The 21493-nt window shown below is 42.2% G+C and overlaps 1 protein-coding gene across 2 annotated transcripts in view; it reads left to right on the plus strand.

Annotated features, from left to right (window-relative positions):
* pmt (phosphoethanolamine methyltransferase) overlaps positions 1 to 21128 on the plus strand; it is a 47127-nt gene extending 25999 nt beyond the window's left edge. For both annotated transcript variants that reach the window (XM_062044403.1, XM_062044402.1), the window contains 9 exons: positions 3059 to 3195; positions 4842 to 4993; positions 5511 to 5699; positions 13502 to 13591; positions 13701 to 13790; positions 13866 to 13988; positions 14056 to 14187; positions 20461 to 20577; positions 20650 to 21128. In XM_062044403.1, the coding sequence (XP_061900387.1) occupies positions 3059 to 3195; positions 4842 to 4993; positions 5511 to 5699; positions 13502 to 13591; positions 13701 to 13790; positions 13866 to 13988; positions 14056 to 14187; positions 20461 to 20577; positions 20650 to 20760 (1141 nt within the window). In that variant the 3' untranslated portion in view covers positions 20761 to 21128. The remainder of the gene's footprint in view (positions 1 to 3058; positions 3196 to 4841; positions 4994 to 5510; positions 5700 to 13501; positions 13592 to 13700; positions 13791 to 13865; positions 13989 to 14055; positions 14188 to 20460; positions 20578 to 20649) is intronic.
* The last annotated feature ends 365 nt before the right edge of the window (positions 21129 to 21493 follow it).

Consider the following 21493-nt stretch of genomic DNA (forward strand, 5'->3'; position numbering starts at 1 on the left):
GTGAACTCGTCAGACCACAGAACACTTTTCCACTTTGTATCAGTCCATCTTAGATGAAGCCGACAGCGTTTCTGGGTGTTGTTGATAAACGGTTTTTGCCTTGCATAAGAGAGTTTTAACTTGCACTTACAGATGTAGCGACAAACTTTAGTTACTGACAGTGGGTTTCTGAAGTGTTCCTGAGCCCATGTGGTGATATCCTTTACACACTGATGTCACTTGTTGATGCAGTACAGCCTGAAGGATCAAAGGTCACGGGCTTAGCTGCTTACGTGCAGTGATTTCTCCAGATTCTCTAAACCCTTTGATATTACGGACCGTATATGGTGAAATCCCTAAATTCCTTGCAATAACTGGTTGAGAAAGGTTTTTCTTAAACTATTCAACAATTTGCTCATTTGCTCAACATTTGTTGACAAAGTGGTGACCCTAGCCCCATCCTTGTTTGTGAATGACTGAGCATTTCATGGAATTTACTTTTATACCCAATCATGGCACCCACCTGTTCCCAATTTGCCTGTTCACCTGTGGGATGTTCCAAATAAGTGTTTGATGAGCATTCCTCAACTTTATCAGTATTTATTGCCACCTTTCCCAACTTCTCTGTCACGTGTTGCTGGCATCAAATTCTAAAGTTAATGATTATTTGCAAAAAAAAAAGTTTATCAGTTTGAACATCAAATATGTTGTCTTTGTAGCATATTCAACTGAATATGGGTTGAAAATTATTTGCAAATCATTGTATTCCGTTTATATTTACATCTAACACAATTTCCCAACTCATATGGAAACAGGGTTTGTACACTGGCTGGTAAATCGAGAGCTTTGCCTTCTAGCTCAGCTCTATCTTCACCACAACAGACCGGTGCAGTGACCATCACTGCAGACGCTGCAGATTGACGTCTGTCAATCTCGCATTCTATTCTTCCCTCACTCGGGAACAAGACCCTGAGATACTTGATCTTCTCCACTTGAGGCAAAACTTCACTACCGACCCGACTGAGAACCATGGCTTCAGATTTGGAGGTGCATCATCCCAGCAGCTTCACACTCTGCTGAAAAGTGAACGCTGAAGCCAACAGGACTACATTATCTGCAAAAAGCAAAGATGCGATGCTCTGGCCGCAAAACGGGAAACCCTCCACACCCTGACTGCACCTAGAAATTCTGTCCATAAAGATAATGAACAGGACCAGTGACAAAGGGGAGACCTGGTGGAATCCAACGTCCACTGGGAACATGTCTGACTTATTACCGGTAATGCGAACCAGACTCTTGCTCCATTTGTACATGGACCGTATGGCCCGTAGCAATAGACCCTGGACCCCGTACTCCTGGAGCACCCCCCACAGGACACTGCGAGGGACAGAATCGCAGGCCTTCTCCAAATCCACAAAACTTCCATCCCCACTCCAGTACCCTAGTGAAAGACTAATAATGTCCTGTGTTCCACAGCCAAAACGAAAACCACATTGTTCCTCCTTAATCCGAGGCTCGACTAACAGCCGGACTCTCCTCTCCAGCACCCTGGTATAGACTTTCCCCGGTAGACTGAGAAGTCTGAACTCTCTATAATTGCGGGCGACCACCACCCCGGTCTGCCAATCCAGAGGTACCGCCGCAGACTTCCACACTATGTTGAAGAGACGTGTCAGCCACGACAGTCCCACAACATCCAGAGCCTTGAGGGATTGAGGGACGAGATTCTGGGCGAATCTCATCCTCTTCTGGGGTCTTTCCACTGAGCAGTTTTTTGATTACCTCAACAACTTCGGCTCAAGTGATGGACATGTCCGTGTTTGTGACTTCAGACTCTGCCTCCTGTACGGAAGGTGTGTATGTAGGATTAAGGAGATCCTCAAAGTATCTCTTCCACCGCCCAGATATATCCCCAGTAATGGTCAGCAGGTTTCCGCTATAAACAGTGTGGATAGGGCACTAATTCCCCTTCCTGAGGCGTCGGTTGGTTTGCCAGAATCTCTTTGAGGCCGACCAAAAATCCTGCTCAATGGTCTCCCCTACTCCTCCCACGCCCGAGTTTTTGCTTACGCCACCGCCGAGGCCGCGGCTCGCTTGGCTTGTCGGTACCTGTCAGCTGCTTCGGGAGTCCCACCGGCGAGCATTGCTCGGTAGGACTCCTTCTTCATCTTGATGGCCCCCTTTGCCTCTGGTGTCCACCATCAGGTGGCGAGCAATGCTCGGTAGAACTCCTTCTTCAGCTTGACGGCCCCCTTTACCTCTGGTATCCACCATCGGGTTCGGTGGTTGCCGCCATGACAGGCACCAACCGCCTTGCGACCCAAAAAATTCCCCTCACAAAATTAAAACGCAAAAAATTCAGTTACTCATTTACTGTAAAAAAAAAAAAAAAAGCTTTCATAGTAAAGACACAAATTAACCTACATAAAAAATTACAACATGGATGAACCAATTGTACTACACAAACAAGAGCATCAAGTTGCAACCACTGGCTGAATGTCAAATTATTTTTGCTTAATGGAGAACATTGGACATTTGTAAGTAATCACAACGAGCTGGGGTTGCAATGTACCAAATATAAGAGATCAGCATTGCCATCTGAAAAGGTAAACAAACTTGTTTGTTTTAACAACTGGTTAAACTAAAAAAGACTAATATCTGATTTAAATGGTGTACTAAAATTATCGATTCGTAAGTCTACCTTGTTTGCAGTATTATTGCAAAGACTTTCAAAATGTGTACGCAATTTTTACTACCGTATACTTACTGTCACCAAGGTTTGAGCAAATCAAGGACTTACAGTTCAGTAAAACATTTAAAATATGTTCCATTCTGACTTAACAAATTGCTTTTTTATCCAAATATTGGGGTATTTTATTAAGCCAATGTTATTCATGCAAGCAAATAATAACCTGTGATTAATCATGATTAATGTTCCTGTATGATTAATCATGATTAATCACAGTTTGAGAGTGATTAATCTGATTTTTTTTTCAAAATCACTTGACAGACCTAATTAAAACATCTGAAGCCATCAGCATGTTTATGTGTGGACTTCATGCAACGTTTCCGTCCGCAGTGTTGACTTCATCTTCTCCAACTGGCTGCTGATGTACCTCAGCGATGACGAGCTGCTTGTGTTGCTGAAGAAAATGCTGACGTGGTTGCGGCCCGGTGGCTTGCTCTTCTTCAGGGAGTCTTGCAACTATCGCTCAGGTACGCAAAAAGCCAGTATCAACGGTTGTCAAACTTTTTTCACCATTTCTGTCAAAATATTGTGTTTTTGCAAGTGTGACCATTTTCATATCGCCGTTTACTGTCACCGAACAAGTGGCTCACAAGTAACAAACTCGAGACCAGGAACTCAATTAAACATTTAAACATAGACATACAAAGTTGTGTTTGTACGATTATGAAAACATTGTTGCATTCATCTAATTTTTCGACAGTATATACTCCAAAGTGGGCAACCAATCCGGATACAAAGCTAAAATCTCAACCTTGATAGCATTAATCAAAATAATTGCCAATGTTATACATGGTAAACAGTGTGCAGCTGCAGTATTTCGGGGTCTAACAAAAGCATTTGACACAATTATTAATCATAATATCCTAATTAACAAATTAGAACAGGGTTGAGCTTGGTAAGAAGCTACTAGGAATCAATACAAGAAACTAGACAAACACATGTCTACAGTATATCTTGGGCGTACCCCAGGGGTCAATACCTGGACCAAAATTGTTCAATCTCTATATAATTGACATTTGTAAAGTTACAAAGTACTTAAAGTCAGTACCATTTTCAAATAACCCTACTAAGTTTTATTCAGGAGAGAACACACACAAGCTAATAAAATGATAACAGAAGAGATGAACAAATTAGAGAGATGGTTTGACAAAAACAAGCCGTCCTTCAATCTCAGTAAAACTAAAATAATGCTATTCGATAACAGTTCAAGAGAAAGTTAAACACAAATACAAATAGACGTAGTAGACATTGACAAGGTAAAAATAATCACATTTGTAGGTGCAATAATAGATAGTAAAATGAACTGGAAATCTCATATACAAAGATACAACAAAGTGGCAAGAAATACTGTATGTATAGATCTAAATATGTTCTAGACCAAAAATCACTTCATATTCTCTCCTGCTTGCTAGTGTTACCATGGGGAAATAACTACAAAAGTGCACTTTATTAATTTCCGCAGTGATTCTCAAACTTTGGCATGCATCATTTGTGGTATGTGGGCTCCATCTAGTGGTACGCCAAATAATCACTTGTTTAAAGTACAGTATTTTATTTTCATATCTGCAGTGTTACCTTTTCAACTGTCTGTAATGTTACGCCTTGACAAAAATGTTAAATATACTTGTTGAATATAACCTCTGCCTCGTTTTTATGAATAGTTATACGCTACTGTATTTTAATGTTGCCAAGTGTTTTTTAAATGTTGTACTTGGTGAAAAAAGTTTGAGAACCACTGATTTACCGTGTTACAAAAAAAGATCAGTTTGAATTTTACGTAATGTTGGATATAGAGAACATTCAAAGTTTTTTATTTATTGAATCAAAAATATTGAAATTCAAAGATTTAGTGAATTTGCCAAAATGATGCACAAAGCAAACTATAAACTGCTACTCAAGATTGTGCAACAATTCTTCTCAACAAAAGAAGAGAAATATAACCTTAGAGAAAAATATAACTTCACACATTTGTATAAGCGTAGAACACTTAAAACCTTTAGTAAATCAGTATGTGGAATTAAGTTATAAAATGGATTATGCATAGAAATCAAATAATTTATTAATACGCTGTTGGAAAGTAACTAATACCAAATCATTTAACTTCCACCTCCAGGTGACTGTAAACGGGAATTCAACCCCACATGTTATCGCACAGAGGACCAGTACAACCACCTGACAACATCAGTCCAAGTGGAGGACCTGCAAGCGGGTCATGCCTTTGGTTTCGACATTGTGCTGAGAAAAAAGGTTCAAACATACATTGAGGTATTACAAATCTTGACTTTTATATTTCATGCAGAGTAGTGGCTTGTTTTGGGAGTCTTAATTGGTCTGAATGTTTTGCTGCCGATTCTTCCTGTCTTTTCTATGCCATGTTGCCAAGTTAAAAAGCTGTTTATTATGAATTCTGCCTAGCAACAAGTGACCATGGAAATGTGACCAGGAAAAAGAAAAAAGTGTTTATCTCTGTTACTGAAACTTCTAGTTCCGGGACTCTCAAAACTGTGGATTAGTGGTACACAGGCTCAGTCTAGGGGTGCGCCAAATATTTGATTTGAGTAGTGTTTTATTTTTCTATATTTAAACACAGTGTTACCGTTCAAACTGTGTGTGATGTTGCAGAGTCCATAAATAATAAATATACTTGTTAAAAAGAAAAAAAAAACTCTGCCTGGAGTTCAATGAATACTAAGGCCTACTACGCTACTGTGTTTTTTCTCATTACGATGGTACTTGGAGTGTTTTTTTTTGTTTTCATATTTATTATTTCTGCCATGTCCAGGTGAAGAACAACCCAAACCAGATCTGCTGGCTGCTGGAGAAGGTCCTACGCTCTTCAAGCACCAATGACACATTCAGCAGTTTCCAACAGTTCCTGGACAACAAGCAGTACACCAGGAGGGGCATCCTGCGCTACGAGAAGATGTTCGGGTCGGGTTATGTCAGCACAGGCGGACCGAACACAACCAAGGTCGGACAAAATAAACTATAAAGACTCGTGGTGCATACGTACGGTGGCCTGGAAGTGCAGAACAGTAACATTTCATGAAACAAATTATAATTACAGAATACAAAATAACGAAACACATTTTCATAAAACACAAAAACAGAAGACAGCGCTTTACAACTTCATAAAACACAAAAACATAGGACAAAACCATTTACATTTTCAGAAAATACAAAAACAAAAGACAAAACACTTTACATTTTTATAAAACACAAACAAAAGACAAAACACTTCACAATTTTAGAAAACAAAAACATAGCACAAAACACTACTGTAGAGGTTGCCCTCTAGTGGGTTCTTCAGACCACCACACACTGCCAGGAGAGCCTGGAATTCAGGGTATAACACTGTTTTATTTTCATTCAATAGTGCAGGCTTTTGCTTTTCAGCGAAAGGTCTTTTTCTCCTGCGTCCGCCCAGCACCACCTCCAACTCTAACCACTTGTCTCATTCCGGCTGCTGCCAATAAAGGCGACAGGTGATTAGATAGCAAGGCCCACCTGGGCCATCGACGCACCTGTCGCTGTCTTCGAGGCCGGTCCTGGCACACCCCGTTCTGCCGCAGGCCACGCCCCCCTCCACATACCTCCACCGACAGACGCAGGCTGGGAAGCCGTGAGGCCGCGCCTACCCCCGTGAGGGAGCGGGAGAAGAAGTCAGCCACGGCCATCTGCGCCCCCGGTCTGTGGATCACTCTGAAATTGTAGGGTTGTAAAGCTAGATACCAACGGGTGATCCGCGCGTTGGCATCCTTCATGTGGTGGAGCCACTGGAGGGGTTTGTGGTACGAGCAGAGACTGAATGAGCGCTCCAGGAGGTAGTACCAGAGGGCACCGACCGTTCACCGGATGGCGAGGCACTCCCTCTCCACGGTGCTGTACTTCGCCTCCCGATTGGAGAGCTTCCGGCTAATGTACAGGATGGGGCGGTCGACGCCCTCCACCTGCAGGGACAAATCAGTTCCCAGCCCTCTGCCCGACGCGTCAGCCTGCAGACAAAACGGGAGAGAAAAATCAGGCTTGTGCAGGAGGGCAGAGGGCCTTATTAACCCTCTCAAACGCCTGCTGGCACTGCTCCGTCCACTGGACCAGATCTGGAGCACCCTTTCGGGTGAGGTCAGTTAGTGGGCTGGTCAGGTCCGCGAACCGGGGGATAAACCTCCAGTAGTAAGCTGCCAGACCCAAAAACTTTCTCACCTCTTTTTTCGTCTTGGGGGTTGGGCAGGCTGCAATTGCCGCTGTTTTATCTACTTGCGGGTGCACCTGCCCTCCTCCCAAGTGGTACCCCAAATACTGTACTTCCCTCCGGCCAACCGCACACTTCGCCGGGTTGGCGGTGAGCCCCGCCTGCCTTAGGGACTCGAGCACCGCCCCCACCCGCCGCATGTGTTCTTCCCAGCCGCCACTCTGGATGATGACGTCATCCAGATAGGCGGCCGCGTATGCAGCGTGAGGCGCTGGAACGTGGCAGGCGCACCGAACGAGCCAAACGGAAGCGTCACGAATTGGTACAATCCTTCCGGAGTGGAAAATGCAGTTTTTTCCTTGGACTCTGGTGACAAGGGAATCTACCAGTAGTCCTTGGTCAAATCGAGTGTCGTGAAAAAACGAGCCGTGCCCAGTCGATCCAGGAGCTTGTCCACCCGGGGCATTGGGTAGGTGTCAAAACGTGACACCTCATTTACCTTGCGGTAATCCACACAGAACCGCACAGACCCATCCTTCTTCCCTACCAGAATGATGGGGCTGCACCACGCACTGTGTGACTCTTCTATTACCCCTAACTCCCGCATAGATTTGAATTTGTCCCAAACCACTTTGCGTTTGTGTTCGGGGAGCCTGTAGGGCCGAGACCGCACCGTAACACCCGGGCTGGTCTCAATGTGATGTTGGATGAGGTTCGTGCGGCCGGGCCGAGGGGAGAACACATCAGAAAAGCGCTGCTGCAGCTTGGCAACATCTGCTTTCTGCGCTAACGTGAGCTGATTGTCACAGAGGAGGAGGGAGGGCGGGGCGGAGCACGGGCTCTCCGGCCTGAACCCCACCTTCTACCATCCTAGTCACGTCTGTTGTGTCCTTGGGCAAGACACTTCACCCTTTTCCTCTGATGGCTGTTGGTTAGCGCCTTGCATGGCAGCTCCCGCCATCAGTGTGTGAATGTGTGTGTGAATGGGTAAATGTGGAAATACTGTCAAAGCGCTTTGAGTACCTTGAAGGTAGAAAAGCGCTATACAAGTATAACCCATTTATCATTTATCATTTATTATTTATTAACTCCTCCTCCTCCTCCTCCTCCTCCTCGACCACCGTCACCATGGAAACAAGCTCTGCCTCCGTCCATGCTTTCAGGAGGTTGAGATGGTAAATTTGGGTGTCTCCGCCCCGTTCCTAGCGCCGGACCTCATATTCTACATCGCCCACTTGCCGTGTGACCACAAAGGGTCCTTGCCACTTGGCGAGTAATTTCGAGCTGGACGTCAGGAGTAATACAAGCACTTTTTCTCCCGGTAAACATTTCCTTAGCTGCGTCCCCCTGTTATACAAGCGGTGCTGACGTTTCTGGGCTCGGAGCAAATGCTTCGGGATATCGAGTTGCGTAATCCACCAGGACTAACACAAAGCGGTATCCCCGAGTGCTCGGGTGGAATGGTCTGATGAGGTCCATGCCAATCCTTTCAAATGGGACCTCCATGAGTGGTAGTGGGCACAAGGACGCCTTGGGGGTGGCCGCAGGATTGACTAGCTGGCAGTCCGGGTAAGCAGTGCACCAGCGGCGCACGTCTGCTCGGATACCCGGCCAATCGAACCGGACCACTACCCGATTGAGTGTCTTATCATACCCCATGTGGCAAGCTATGGGGTTGAAGTGCGCCGTCGGGAAATTATTTTCCAGGCGGCGCACTTCAACCCCATGGCTGGCCACATGGGGTATGATAAGACGGCACCAACAACTAGGTGATTTCTTCTCCTGTCTGAGTGTCACGACTCACCCGGTATAATCTGTCCCTAATTAATGCAAAGTGCGGGAATACCCGCGCTAACCCGCTGACCGTCAATTGATATGACTTGGTCCCAGGCTGAGCACAGAGTGTCATCCCGCGACTGCTCAAGGGGGAAATCCTCCACGGGGTGTCATTGGAGGGTTCCCGCGAAGCCCCCGCTGGTTCCCCCTCGGCAGCGCTGGATGACCTCGCGTCGCCGCTGAGAACAGCGCAGATATCCCGTTTTCCTACCGGCCATGAACGCACCCCTGCGCACTGTTTCACTAAGTCAGGAAACCCCGCCCAATTAGTTCCTAGAATTAAGGGGTACGTGAGGTGCGCACTTACAGCAACTTCGACCCTATATTTTCTCTTATTACACCAAATTTCCACTGGCACCACAGGGTACTCGTGCACATCCCCATGAACACATCTAATTTTCACCCGTGCTGCCTGCCTCAAAGCCCCGGGTCGAACCAGGTTCTGGTGGATCATGAACGGCTCGCAGCCCGAATCCACCATCGCCTGGTACTCCCTTTTATCCTTACCGGCATACAGTACGTCTCACCCGGGCCGGGGGAGGCGCCGGAGGGCCGATGAGGTCCTGCCCCACCTCCACGCGTGGAGGTTCCTGACGCACGTGACCAGGCCGCCCACGCCTCCGGCACGCCTGCCCAGGCGTTTGAGGGGCCGTCTGCGCGGGAAGCAGCGTATTCGCAGCAGCCGGGGCCTGCGAGGAAGCACAAATAAAATAGTTATTTGTGCGGCGCCGCCCCCTCCCTCTGCGCGCTCACTCTGCGCGGTGCTGGTGCTAGGCGCGTTGGGTCCTGTTGGCACAAAGCAGACATAGAGTCAAGTGGGCCTCGGCGCTTGGTGCTGGGCGCTCGGCTGCCTCGCGGTGCACCGCCAAGTGGTCCTCAGCGAGCGTCACCGCTGCGTTCAGGTCTTGGGGCCGGTGGTAACGGACCCAGGCCGCCGTCCGCGCTGGTATCGCCTTCAAGAACTGCTCCGTGACCAGTAGCTCCATCACCTGGTCGTCGCCCTCTCTTGGCTGCAGCCAACGTGTCGCCGCGTCCCAGAGCTGCTGCCAGACTACGAATGGGCGGTCCTCTGTCCCCAGACGCAGCGCCCGGAACCGGCATAGGTGGTCCTCGGCGGTGCAACCGGTCCGGTCCAGCACCGCCCTCCTCAGGTCCGGGAAGTGTAGGCGGGAGGCCGGCGGTAGGCTAAGCGCCGCTCGCTGCGCCTCCCCCGCCAGCAGCGGCAAGAATCGCACTCCCCACTCCTCTTTCGGCCACGCGCATGCCTCCGCTGTGGCCACAAAAATGTCTATGAAGGCATGGTGGTCCTCTTCTTCCCTCATGCGCTGCATGGAGACGGCCGCTGATGTTGGCAGTGCCTCTCCGATCCGGTCCGCCAGCGCTCTCATCATCTGGCCCTGCTGGCCCACTTGCTGCTATGCCGCCTCCAGCTGTTGGCGACTGGCCGCCGACACCTCCGCGAGGATCTTCGCCAATGCTACCAGAGGGTGGGCTTCCATCTCCTCTGGTGATGTAGAGGTTGCCCTCTAGTGGGTTCTTCAGACCACCACACACTGCCAGGAGAGCCCGAAATTCAGAGTATAACACTGTTTTATTTTCATTCAATAGTGCAGGCTTTTGCTTTTCAGCGAAAGGTCTTTTTCTCCTGCCCAGCAGCACCTCCAACTCCAACCACTTGTCTCATCCCGGCTGCTGCCAATAAAGGCGACAGGTGATTAGACAACAAGGCCCATCTGGGCCATCTACGCACCTGTTGCTGTCTTCGAGGCCGGTCCTGGCACAACCCATTCCGCTGCAGGCCCGCAAGCCACGCCCCCCTCCACAACTACATTTTCATAAAACACACAAAAAAACACAACACACTTTACAATTTCATTAAACACAAAAACATAGGACAAACCACTTTACATTTTCAGAAAAAAACAAAAGACAAAACACTTTACATTTTTATAAAACACAAACAAAAGTCAAAACACATTACAATTTTATAAAACACAAAAAATAGGACAAAACACTTTAAATTTCATAAAACAAAAACATAGGACAAAACACTTTACATTTTCAGAAAATACAAAAAAAATAGGACAAACACTTTACATTTTCAGAATATACAAAAACATAGGACAAAACACTTTAAAATTTCATAAAACACAAAAACATAGGACAAAACACTTTACATTTTCAGAAAATACAAAAACTTAGGACAAAACACTACATTTTCAGAAAATACAAAAAACATAGGACAAAACACTTTACATTTTCAGAAAATACAAAAAACATAAGACAAAACACTTTACATAAAACATAAAAGCGGAAGGGAATAAGCGGTAGGAAATGGATGGATGGATGGAACTTACAATTTCATTGACTGAAAAGGGAATGTCCCAAATCACAGATTGACAGCCAATATTTTGTCCACAGATGATTGGTTGATTTAGCTGTCAATCTATGATTTGGGACATTCCCTTTTCGGTTTAGTTCAGTTCACTTATTTATTTCATTTCTAAAAAAAAATCAAACAAAGCAATAAAATAAAAATAAATCAATCAACATGACATTAAAGTAAAATATGAATGAAAAGGAGCAGAAAGAAGTTCAAAATATATAATATTTTCACAAATACAACAATTGACTTTGCAGTCAGCCATATTTTCATTTTACAAGATGTCTATCTGTGTTGGCCCTGCGATGAGGTGGCGACTTGTCCAGGATGTACCCCGCCTTCCGCCCGATTGTAGCTGAGATAGGCTCCAGCACCCCCTGCGACCCCGAAAGGATAAGCGGTAGAAAATGGATGGATGGAAGATTCAAACCAATAATGAAGAGATAATTCTACTCTGTCATATCTTTTCATGATCAGGATTTTTACATTTTCTTGGATACAGAAAGAGATTTACATTGTTTTATTCCACTGTAAAGCTTGTCCCATAAACTATCACCTTGCAAGAAAATTGTAAGTTGTTTCCGCTTTTGTTTTTATGTTTTCTAAAATTGTAAAGTGTTTTTTCTTTTGTTTTTTGTGTTTTCATGAAATGTTCAAGTGTGTTGCCCTTCCAGGCCACTGTACAAAAGTCTAAGGGTTCCCAATGAAAAATGATGAAATGTAAGAAAAAACATTATAGTGGTTCACATCGCTGGCGCTTTTGTATTGTCAGTAGCCATTCACATTGGAATTAGTCTGGCATTTGCTTAGCTTAGGTAGGCACCAGAATATAAAAGTAATTTTTGAGTTATCAAATAACCAAATCTAAGCACGACAGTACACTGCAAAATAAATTCTATAGAGTTGACAGTAAAAAAAAACCAACTGTCAGTTCAGTCTGAAAAAACGCTACCACCGTTATATACGGTAAAATTCTGGCGACCAAGCTGCCAGTTTTTCACCCAAAAATCTGCGGTCGTTATTTTTACAGTGCATTACTGTAAATGGAAAAACAGCACCACTTCTATTTTTGCTGGCGACTGAGCTGCCAGGTCTTTTTTTTTACCGTAAAATCTGTTTTTTTATAATCAGGGTGTCCAAACTATAGGCCATGTGGCCCGGCGACAGATTCAATTTGGCCCACTCAACATCACACATCACAAGTTTAGTCAAAAATGTCTTATTGAATAAATTTTAACTATTTGACGGTCTAATTGCAGCATCAACTTTTCTACCATCTTGTGGACAACATAAGTGATTCAGGTCAACAAACAGGAATTGCGGTTTAAAGTGGGCATAGCACAGCTTTTACTTATATGACAAGTTCCAAACAACCTTTCCGAGTCATGGCGCAAAAAAAAAATGCAACCAACACAAAGCGTCAATACACATGGTCTCACACATAACACAACCTGCTCACTGAACTTTGTGAGTATTACAAAAACATCCACGCACCATAAACAAATTCTAAATTACACCCATTTAAATCCATTACAATGCGTGATGGGAAACATGCAAAACACTCTTTTTACAAATTTTTTGGGGCGTTTTAGCTGCTTGATATTACTGATTGATAACAAAACTTTAAGGAGGTCGTCACGGAAGTAAACAAGGTAGGAGTTGAACTTTCACACACTCTTAATACTCCATTTATCCATTTTCTACCGCTTGTCCCTCTCTGGGTCGCAGGCTCTTAATAACCAATCATATTATATATATTCATTATATTAATATAATATGGTCCCCAGTGCAGCCCCCAAGTCAAAAACTCTGGACACCCCTGCTGAAAATGGAAAAATGCAACCACTGTTTGTTAAGGTAAAATTCTGGTGACTGATCTGCCAGTTTTTTACTGTAAAATCTATGGTCTTTTTTTTCACAGTGCATTATTGTAAATACAAATATAATAGTAAAAGTGATAGCAGAGAAGCAGTTATGGAAGTAGATAGTAATAACACAGAAGTGAAAATGAACATTATTACTCTACAAATGGTGCAATAAAAATACCAACAGAAATAGTACTATTGATAATGAATAATAACAATAATTACCTCTATTATCAACTATACAATTGATTCAAATGCAACAATACATATATGTAATGATAACTTGCATTACAAAGGAAAACAGATAAACGGAGGGGAAGAACAAGAAGCGAACTATATTACCTCTATTACTCTATTACCTTGTAGATTGTTATAGTAATGATAAGTTAAGCTTTATCAGTGTACCACTTTTTTAATTGTACATTTTTTAATTTTTTTTTATTGTAAAATCTACTGAATATTTTTACAGTGTGTTGATGGTGACTTTCTATCAACAGGAGTTTGTAGACATGCTCAACTTGCAACCTGGCCAGAAGGTTCTGGATGTTGGCTGTGGTATCGGTGGAGGGGACTTCTACATGGCAAAGGTGAACGAGCCCAGGACAGCGCCACCTGATGCCACATTATAATGATGACATACCATAATAATATTATTTATACAGATTTTTTTACTGTAAAATATATTTATAATTTTAGACGTTCCGGGTAAAGGTCCTCGGCATGGACCTGTCAGAGAATATGGTGGACATCGCCATGGAGAGGGCGCTGGCTGAGAGGCTGCCATCAGTATGTAATGCTGATACAGACAATAGTGCAAGTAAAAGTGTAATCTGAGTAGTAATGATGAATAATCTGGTGTAGGTTGAATTTGAGGTGTCTGACGCCACTAAGAGGACGTTCTCTGAGGGTTCCTTTGACGTCATCTACAGCAGAGACACAATCCTGCACATTGCAGACAAGCTGGCGCTCTTTAAACGCTTCCATGTAAGAATGTTTTCATGCCTCACAACTTCACCAGAATTATGTTCAACACACGCTCCTGTATGTCTAGTCCTGGTTAAAGCCTGGAGGTCAGCTGCTTATCAGTGACTACTGCTGTGGGGAGAAGCCATGGACTGCGCAGTTTGAGGCCTACGTCAAACAGCGAGGCTACATCCTCTACACGCCATCACAGTATGGAAAGGTAACCATATGATGATGTCATGAGACGACATTGTTGCTCTTCACGTGTAAATAACACACCAACGGACACTTTGTTCCATCTAGTGAGATCAACGAGTCAGTCTGAACATAGTTTAGGCTGACCATATTCTGAAATCCCCAAAAAAGGACACATATATGCGTGCCAAGGCGGGCAGCACGCCAAGGCCGGGACTAGGTGAAAATTTGCCAATGATACTCGAACTTGCGTCATAAGTAATATATTTATTTAAATAAAGCATTTTTTCTCCTATGTTGACAGTAGTGTTGGCGCTAGGTATTTTCAAAATGGGGTCCCAGGGACCCCATCAAGTCATAAAAATGGGGTGCCACAGTAAATTTTTGGGGTACCACTTTTTTGTAAGCGTTTTGAAAATAAATGACAAATGTATGCATTATCCGGTTACATCTCACATTCTATGTTGTGTTTTGGAAAAAGGTTGTCATAAACGTTACTTAATTCATTAAAAAAAATAATACAAAAGAAAACAAATGTGTATACATATGTAAATGTATTCAATTATAAACATTCATTCACTTTCTTCTTTCCTTTATGGATCTAAACTTTACCACTGCTGCTAGTTTTTTCTATGTTTTATTGAATAAGTTGTAGCTGTATTTATTTCAGTATAAAAGTGTAAAAAGTGTTTTGCTTGGGTCATGAAATGATGATAATGGTGTGCCAGGGCATACATACATTTTATATTTAACGCCTAAATCTCTAGGGTCTACATCAACTTCACATCTATTACTCATTTCAAAATGTTTTAGTTTTTTTATGTTGTGTTTTTTTTTTTGTTTGTTTTCCGCCCTTTTTTGTCAAACAAAACTATGTTTTTTATGGCAAACACACAAAATATGCAAAATCTTCCACCAAAAATATTTTTCTTAGTGGAATATTTGATGTGAAGTAATCGGAACCTTTGATAGGTCAATGATTCATAATAAAATTGATTTTGATTATTATTATTATGTTTTGAGCAATCAAATCGAATCAAATCAGCTTTATTTATAAAGCACATTTAAAATTTACCACAGGGGTAGACAAAGTGCTGTACAATGGGCAGGTTAAAAATAATACGAGAACCGAGCAAACACAACACAACACAAACAGAACACGATAAAAAATAAATAAATAAAATATAAAAACATAAAAACATAAAAACAGGTTCACAGTAGGTGTATTATGGGGCGCCCTTGCAGGATGGATATCACTCAGTGTTAAAAGCCATGGAATAAAAGTATGTTTTTAAGAGAGATTTAAAAACAGGAAGAGAGGAGGCTTGTCTAACACTCAGAGGTAGGTCGTTCCAGAGCTTGGGAGCAGCAGCAGCGAAAGCTCTGTCACCTCTAAGCTTCAGCCTTGTGTCTGGGACCGTCAGTAGCAGCTGATCGGCTGATCTTAGGGATCGGGTGGGGCAGTAAGGCTGAAGGAGGTCGGAGAGATATGTTGGCGCGAGGTTGTTTAGACATTTAAAAACAAATAAAAGTAGTTTAAAATTGATTCTGTAACGCACAGGGAGCCAGTGAAGGGACGCTAATATAGGGGTGATGTGCTCACGTCTGCGGGTCTGTGTTAGCAGACGAGCAGCAGAGTTCTGCACGAGCTGCAGGCGGGCGAGGGAGGCCTGGCAAATGCCTACATACAAGGCATTGCAATGACAGTTTGAAAAACAACAAAACATTTTTGTTTTATTAGTCAACATTGCAACTGTTTCTAAATGACATTTCACCTGTAAGCTTTTTTATTTCACTTTTGTTATGTTTTTGTTTATTTTGATAGTATTTTTAGAATGTGCCGTGGGCCTTTAAAACATTAGCTGTGGGCCGCAAATGGTAAAATAAAAAAATCTGCGTCCTTTCTGATTTCGGTGCGTTAACGCCAACACTGCTTGACAGTATAACAAAATAAGTCACACTTATATTCTGTAACATTCACAGTTTTGGAAAAAAAGTGCAGAGGTAGAAATATTCAAAATAACCTCTTGTATATAATCTAAACATAAATAATGCCTCAAAAGAAGTTAATTACATTTAAACAAAAAACAGCAGACGAGCTCTCGTCCTGCACAGCTGTTTTGTGCTTTGTAGTGTCGATATGGGCTTGTAGATCTTTGGCCCCTTTATTTGCCACAGATATACACGTTCCTGCATTGCACACAGTGCATTCTGCTTCCCATGTGTCACGGCCAGGACCAAAACACAAATACTTTTTCCGCAAATCATCCGTGAAGTTGCATTTACTTTTCGGCATTTCTTGTTTTCATGTCTGTCTCCACTCACTAGCCCTCTCGCTCTGTGTCTCTGCCCCTCCCTCACGAATGTTTCTCCGTGCGCACCTTCACAGTTTGTTTTGTTTAACCCCTTCTTAACTTAACCCTGGATGTACATTGAAAATACATGCAACCCTAACTCAAAATGCCGGACATTTGAGGCATTTAAGAAACCCCGCCCGGACACCCCCGCAAAAGGGGACATGTCCGGGGAAAAGAGGACGTATGTCAGCCAAACATAGTTAATGAAGTACATTATATTCTTGTAATTGCTAAACTGTGGTGGACGAAAATACGTCCAAGCATTCCAAACACAGTAACACACAAACACCATCAACAACATGCAATGGGACAATGCTGCAATATTAAAGATGAAGCAATCCCATGAATGCAGCAGGATTAAAAAGAAACAAATACGAGGAAATGAGCTGCCAAAAACACACACAAACCCTAAAAACAACTGCATGAAAGAAATGCTGCAAATTCAGCCAAGAAAACAGAAGTTTGCCAGGCTAACAGGGTAAAAGCTACGCTGCGCTAACATTAGCCTCGTAAACTGGTAGCTCTATTTGGTTGTCAAATATTCCAAGTCTTTAAAAACAGACATGCCTCAGGTCTGGCCAGCGTTAAACAGTATGTGTACCATACTTTTTAACCCTTTGTACAATCAATGTGATCACAGGATGCAGAGAAGGCAGGCGTTATGCAGGTAAAAGATGTCGTAAATTCTAGACTATAAATTGCTACTTTTTTCCTACACTTTGAACCCTACGGTTTATAAAACGGTACATCTAATTTGTGGATTTTTCTTCACTGACTGCCATAATAAAAATAGTTTAGGAAAAAAACAAACAAAAAGCAAATAAACTGAGGTGTTTTATTGTTTGTGCTATCGCGCCATCATTCGGACGAGTTTGCTCACTGCAGGTGCCGCAGTATCCTTCCATTTAGTGATTTCAACTTGGCCCGCGGGCCGGGGAAGGCCCAAGTTAAAAAAAATTATTAAAAAATGTATTATTATTTTTTCAAATCTGTCCTTTCTAATCCATTTTCTACCATTTGTTATTCTCTGTGTCTCCTAGCCACTCGGGCAAATCATATTGTCTAAAATGCATTTTCCCATCGATAACGTGACATCGCACTCAGAATATATATATATATATATATATATATTTATATACAGCCCGGCCCCCGGCCACATTTTTTTAACCCAATGCAGCCCCTGAGTCAAAAATGTTGGGGACCCCTGTTTTACAATATAACTAAAACTGTTCATACTTACTAAACCGTCCCATGTGTGACGTCTGTCGGAGTGTTTTCATGCATATTTGTATGTGCTATCGTAATGTAATGACCCTGTGTCGTTAGCATTAGCTAATATGCTAACACGTTTACCAGTGTCTGTGTTAGTGTTGTTAACTTACAATGGCATTCTTTTTGTATTGTTTCAGTTTCACGAATTCTTTAGTAAATTAATCAAAACGTCACCCTGAAGTTATTGAGTCTGTTTAGCTGATTGGAGAGCTAGCTTCCGCAGCTAGTGGGTCCATGATGATGACTTGTGTTTTGTTTGATCAGCCGTAACATACCTGTAACATGGCAATGTTACAGGTATGTAATTACATATTTACAATATATTTCTGTGTAAATAACTCTTTTTACAAGGTATATATATGTGGCTTATAGTGCGGTGCAGCTATATATACTGGTGCGCTCTATAATCCGGAAAATACTGTATTTTTGTTAGGTACGAAAATTGTGGCAGCACCAGATCACAGTAGATCACGGTTTAGCAAAAATTAGACAAAAAACAAGGCAAGATAAGATAAGGTAAGGCAAGGGAAAACCTCAAGGAGGCACAACACAGATATCGAAACAATGAACCGGCGTTGGACACACTGGCAGATAAACCCTCCTGATTTGCAATTACGGACTGGTGAGCAAAACAGGCTTCAGAAGCAGTAGTGAAGTCACAGAAAGACAGACCAAAAACAGGAAAAGGAACCAAAATAAAAGCGCTGGACAGGAAGTAAAACTAAACAACAGTCATGACAAATTTACTATAGCAAATGATCCTCCTGAACAACATCTGTACATTATTTTCCCTCAAAATACAATTATTTGAAGCTTCTGATATGATATTTTGTCATTTCCCATCTGGGAAATGACAAATGGCCTGCCCTCACTAGCAATTAATACACAAGAAATGCCAGACTGTGTTTTTGTGGCAATTACACGTTTTGTCCACTAGAGTTCGCAAAGTCTTCAGTTTATGTCCCGATGAATCCTCATACTACTGTACAGGACAGGATATATAGTTTAGATGATATAAACAAGAAAGCCCATTTGGGCTCCTGAAGGTTATAGTTTAGTTTAGTATTTATTTGAAGGGACAATGCACAGAAACATTAAGCTCAAAGACAGATATGTTCTGTACCAGATTGTAGCTAAATAGCTAATTTCCATCTGCAGTGAACTGGCTCATCTTCTACTATTTAGATGTGCAAATTATGGTTCTTTACTAAAAATTATTAACCAATTAGATGGCGATAATCATAACCTATGTTTGATCCATTGGAAAGCCCAAACAAAAAGGGTAGACATCTCGTCCCAATACTCAAAATATGTATATGCATTTGTATTTTTTGGTTTGTGAAAATTAATAATATTTGTGATAAAATGTTCGTTCCTATGTATAAGATGGGTTATTTTGTTGCAAAAATATTTTACCGCAGGAATGTCAAACTGTTTTTTACTGAGGGCCACATCCCTCAGAGCTTGTATGTGTGAATAATTTATGAATATAAGTCACATCATGATATTATCATATTTATGCGTTTGATTATTTATCATTTTACATACACTGTACAAAAAAATACTTTGATTTTGCGGTAGAAAAAAAAGGAAAAAAGTGGCAGCTCAGTCCTCACAATTTTACCGTAAAATGTACAGTTTTTTACTGCATATTACTGTAAATTAAAAATGGTGCTATGATTTATTTTACAGTATAATTTTGGCAACTAAGCTGCCAGCTTTTCTTTTTACCATAAAATCTATTGACATTTTTTGATTGATTATTTGCTTTGAAATCATGAGTCAAGCAGATATTTATTATCATTATTTTTATTTTAAGTTGAAAATGTATGATGGTGGGGCAGCACGGTGTGACAGGGGTTTGTGCATGTGTCTCACAATACAAAGGTCCTGAGTTCAATCCCGGGCTCTGGATCTTTCTTTGTGGAGTTAGCATGTGACTGCGTGGGGTACTCCGGCTTCCTCCCACCTCCAAAGACATGCACCTGGGGATAGGTTGATTGAACACTACATTGGCCTTAGTGTGTGAATATGAGTGTGAATGTTGTCTGTCTATCTGTGTTGGCCCTGCGATGAGGTGGCGACTTGTCCAGGGTGTACCCCGCCTTGCGCCCGAATGCAGCTGAGATAGGCTCCAGCACCCCCCGCGACCCAGGAAGGCATAAGCAGTAGAAATTGGATGGATGGATGTATGATGGTGTAATAATTATTAGATCATATGCAATTGCATATGATGTTTATATTTTTGCTGTCAAAATGGAAAGAATGAATACATTTAAAGAGAAAGTAAAACGTTTTTTATTGACGCATATTATTTCTTTCGCGGGCCGCCTTAAATGATGTGGCGGACCAGATCTGGCTGTGATTTAGAGACCTAAAGTTTTGCAATTCTGTGATATACTGCGAGACGTGCGTTGCGCACACATGCAAAGAGACATTGCTTGTGCATTCTGCTGCAGCTCGAAGAGTTACAAGCACAGTTTTACCGTGTAACACGCCAAATAAAGCACCTGTCAAATGTCTTCAACCATCCTGATGTTTGTGTTTTAATAGATTGTAGGAATTGAAAACCTGTTGCGTCCTATTGTTAATGTTTTTGTCTTTCAAAACAAGTTCATGCTAGAACGGTCTCATTGTTTCCGTCTCTCTTGCTGCTGCTGACGCTGCAGTTCATCCAAGATGCTGGCTTCTGCAGCGTTCAGGCACAGGACCGAACAGCCCAGTTCATCCAGGTCATTAAGGACGAGCTGCAGAGAGCAGACGCCGCCAAGAGTGACTTTATTCAGGTGTCAAAAACAAACCATTGCAGAATGTCTTTGTTGTTACTTATTACTTATTGTTACTTATTTTCTCTCCAGGCATTCTCCGAGGAGGACTTTAGTGAGATAGTGAAAGGTTGGAGGGAAAAACTGGAGCGTTCCAACAGCGGGGACCAGCGTTGGGGCCTATTTCACGGCAGAAGGAACTGAGGTTTTGCACATAACTGAATAATTGCTACATCATCAAAAGGATCAGAAAGTTCTTAAGAGTTTGTTGGACATTTTTTTCCAAACCTGATTGGATTCATGGTTGGTGGTTTTCAAAAAAGTATTCTTTTTTTTCACATAGCTATTTTTTAAGTTGACGAAAGTGCAATTTAGCAACATGTTTTTATTCAGATGTGCATCACAACTAATGAGCTGTGTGACCCTGCACTTACATTATTCTCTATTATTTTCTTTTCATATGTTTGAAGGGAAAAATATATTAGTTGTGTTGCTCAAATTGCCAATACGACACCAATATCTGTTCATTTTTCTAAATAAACCCAACAAGTTCTAACAGTTATGCTTCAAACATTCTTGGACAGCAATGAAGTTGCTGCAAAAATGGACTCCAACTGAGGATCAAGGCAGGTGAGGCACTGATGCCTTTACATATTGTTTTTATTTTTTGAACGTATATGTTCAAATGTAAAAGTTAACAATTTTGTCCCCGGAGAACAACTTTTCCACTACGGAGGGCCCACTCAGATATGTACACTAAAAATAGAATTTTACTCTTGGTTTTAATAGTATTCAAATGGTTTTAATAGTATTATTAAATGATATGAAAGCATGTGTTAGTCACACAAATTATTATCAAGGCTTAGGTTAGGCTGATTACAAAAATAAATAAACTGCAAAAGAAGGGACACATAAAAACTAATGAAAAATAAATGTA

This window comes from Entelurus aequoreus, linkage group LG04, assembly GCF_033978785.1.
Source record: "Entelurus aequoreus isolate RoL-2023_Sb linkage group LG04, RoL_Eaeq_v1.1, whole genome shotgun sequence".
Taxonomy (NCBI): domain Eukaryota; kingdom Metazoa; phylum Chordata; class Actinopteri; order Syngnathiformes; family Syngnathidae; genus Entelurus; species Entelurus aequoreus.